Source organism: Zingiber officinale, chromosome 1A, assembly GCF_018446385.1.
Source record: "Zingiber officinale cultivar Zhangliang chromosome 1A, Zo_v1.1, whole genome shotgun sequence".
In the NCBI taxonomy this organism is placed as follows: domain Eukaryota; kingdom Viridiplantae; phylum Streptophyta; class Magnoliopsida; order Zingiberales; family Zingiberaceae; genus Zingiber; species Zingiber officinale.
In genome coordinates this window covers 187696090-187699214 of record NC_055987.1, presented here as the reverse complement: position 1 = coordinate 187699214, position 3125 = coordinate 187696090, and the positions used below count along the sequence as shown (strand labels likewise).

At 42.4% G+C, this 3125-nt stretch overlaps 1 protein-coding gene across 1 annotated transcript; it reads left to right on the top strand.

Annotated features, from left to right (window-relative positions):
• The first annotated feature begins 1228 nt into the window (after positions 1-1228).
• LOC122008264 (dirigent protein 22-like) lies at positions 1229-1759 on the top strand. The gene has a single exon (XM_042563946.1). The coding sequence runs from the start codon at positions 1229-1231 to the stop codon at positions 1757-1759; it is 531 nt and encodes a 176-aa protein (XP_042419880.1).
• The last annotated feature ends 1366 nt before the right edge of the window (positions 1760-3125 follow it).

The window sequence follows — 3125 nt, the reverse complement described above, 5'->3', positions numbered from 1 at the left end:
CAAGTAGTTATGATTCTCTGATACTGCTATCTCCTGGAGGGAATCCGACCGACTCTGTGTTTGGGCGGATGTGAGCTGGGGCCACACCGAGGAGAAGTGAGGAAATGAATCTAAAGATCTGATCGACTCTAATGTCGGGCGAATATATGTTGAGAGTTGTGCCCAAGAGGAGTGAGGAATGGAGTCTAGAGATCCGGCCAGTTCTGGCATCGGACGGATATATACTAGGGGCATTTCCCTGTAGAGTGAGGAATAGAGTCTGAAGGTCCAACTGGTTCTAGGGTCGAGCGGATATATACTGAGGGTCTTGCCCTTGCAAAGTGAGAAAGTGAGTTAAAGGTCCGATCGACATTGTGGTTGATCGTCCGTATGTTGAGTGCTTTGACCACGAGTGGGGAGCTGAGTCCCTAAGGTCCGATCGGCTCGGTGTCCAACCGACCTTATGCTATGATCTAAGTCCCGAAGGTGAGTGGTCTGTCCAACTACGTACTTCCTGACTGTCATCTCATCTTGACTTTGACCGTCATCTCACATTAATTTTGACTAACATATAATCTTGACTATCGATCATATATTACTTTTAGGATCACCCATTACACGCCGTATCAATTGTGGTTATAAATATGTACGAATAACGATTATATAATTATAATTGTTTAAAAAAATGATTTTTAAAAATTTTAAAAAAAAACATGGGTTGATGATAAAAAATATCTTTTTGATAATTCTAATAAAAAATTCCAGTGTAACTTGTTGTTGTCTTCTTTCTTCTTGTGCACATGCTTGTTAAATACATATCTAAAGATTGAATGATAATAAAGAGTTGACATCAAAACAAGGGGCAACAACGCGTCAGAAAGACTGCTAAATCAAATCATACATATATAAAGATTGAATGATAATAAAGCGTTGACATCAAAATAAGGGGCAACAAGGCGTCTGAAAGACTGCTAAATCAACTCATCGTTCAAACGAGCTTAACGGTTGACCAAATTAATTAATGACTGAATCAATTCTGTATATCCACGATGACGCGGTGCAGGTCTTTTGTTTCAATATCAGACGAGTCAAATAACAAGAGACGGTGACGACCTGCTACCTTCAAGTATTAAGTACTGACTCCGTCCCTGAGTGCATTATTATAAATAGAGCCCTGCAACTCCGCAATATTCAAACACATCTCATCATTCCTTCCTTCCTTTGCAATTTGTTACTGCATCTCTGTAAAATGGCAGCCTCCTCAGTCATTCCTTCCTTGCTCCTCTTCCTCTTCGTAGCTGCCGTTGCCGCTGCCTCCTCCAACCCCAATGGCTACATGCACCTGCGCTTCTACAACCACGAGAGAATCCTTGGCTCCGGTCCCAGCGCCACTGTCGTCTACGCCGTCCAGCGCCGTGACTCCAACTCTGGGGCTGGCTTCGGTAACGTCATCGTCTACGACAACCTTATGCGGTCCGGGGTGGAGACAGACTCACCCATCGTCGGTCGAAACCAGGGCATGGGAGTGGGCTCGAGCTTGGCCGAGAACTCTGGTCTCACCAATTTCCAGCTGGTGTTCACCGCTGGCAAGTACAGCGGCAGCTCCCTTGCCCTGCAGGGGTTGTTCCCGGTCGCCCCGCTCGGGACCGTGTTCGAACGGGCGATCACCGGAGGCACAGGAAAGTTCCGTTTGGCCAGAGGATACCTCTTGACCACGGAAGTTCGTGCTACCAACACGACCCTCACTGGACAACTCGACGCTTATATCACCTTCCGTTGAGACTTGAGATCAACATTTATATATGCAATTATTCTTTTCTACTCATTTATAATTAATTATTTCATAATCCTTGATTTTATGTATAGAAATACATTTATCTTAATAATTAAGCTAAAATGTATTATAAAAGTTCATGATTATTTTGGATGATAAAAAGGTTGAATGGTACATGATTAATTGCTTCTGTTTTATCTTTTTCGTGATGAGCAAGTTAAAGATCGGAATCAAATTAAAGAATGGATTATATACAGCCGTTTTACAAAAGAATGTGTTCCGATATTTGGATGGGCCAACTCCCACGTAAAATCCCTTTTTGACTTTGGCCACGCATGCTGCTACTAGATTCATTTCTATTAGTCTGGTTAGCCTTGTTTCACATCATGATGTGGATCATATATAACCATTTTATCAAAGAATATGTTCCAAACTAGGGATGTGTCAACCTAGGGATGTGTAAAATCCTGTGTAAGTTTCTTTTTTTTTTTTTCTTTTTTTTTTTTTTTTTTTTTGACTTTGGCCACGCCTGCTACTAGATTCGCTTCCTTTCATCAGGTCGGCCTTGTTTCACCTCGCTTGTCACGTCTCGGAGGAGTCCCTATCAGAGGAAATTTTGACAGCATCTCTCCTATACTAGTGGCAATCTGAAACTCACTACAAAGCTCTCAGGGCTCACAAACCTGGGCCAACACGGCCGGAACATATACTCCGCTACAACGAGGAAAACACAACACAATGGACAACATCATATCTGAAGCACGATATAAAATTCAAAGTGCAAAACACATACATCATAAGTATGTAGTTCACTAACAAAGAAACACAAGTCCGATAATATAAAACCACCTCGACACCTAGTGGGGACTACAACAAAAATGTTAAAAGACAACACCCCTACGACAACGGTTTTAGAAGGAAGTGTTGTTAATTTGGTTAAAGACAACAGTTTTTGACAAAACCGTTGTCTTTGAGCTTTCAAAAAAAACAAAAGACAACAGTTTTGTAAAAACTATTGTCGTAGAGCGACTTTTTTTAAAATCAACAACACATTTTACAACGGTTTTTTAAAACTGTTGTCTTTAAGCGCTTTCTAAGGGGGTCAAAGACAACGGTTTATTAAAACCGTTGTCTTTGACTTTTTTCTTTCGCCGTTTTTTCCCTTCACAGTTTTTGTTGTGGCAGTGTTTTGCATTCCCTCCGAAAATTTTTTGGCACCCTATTTTCTCCCTTAGCCTTCCCGAACCCTAAACCCCTCTCCTCATACGATCTCCCCCCCCCCCCCCCCGACCTTCCTACCGAAACCTTCGGAAGGGGTGAGAGGAGGGATTTTAGGGGCTCCCTCCTCCTCTTTCCCCCTCTGCTCATCGCC

Coding starts and splice junctions, on each gene's coding strand:
- LOC122008264 (XM_042563946.1), top strand. CDS start 1,229: ATGGCAGCCTCCTCAGTCATTCCTTCCTTGCTCCTCTTCCTCTTCGTA.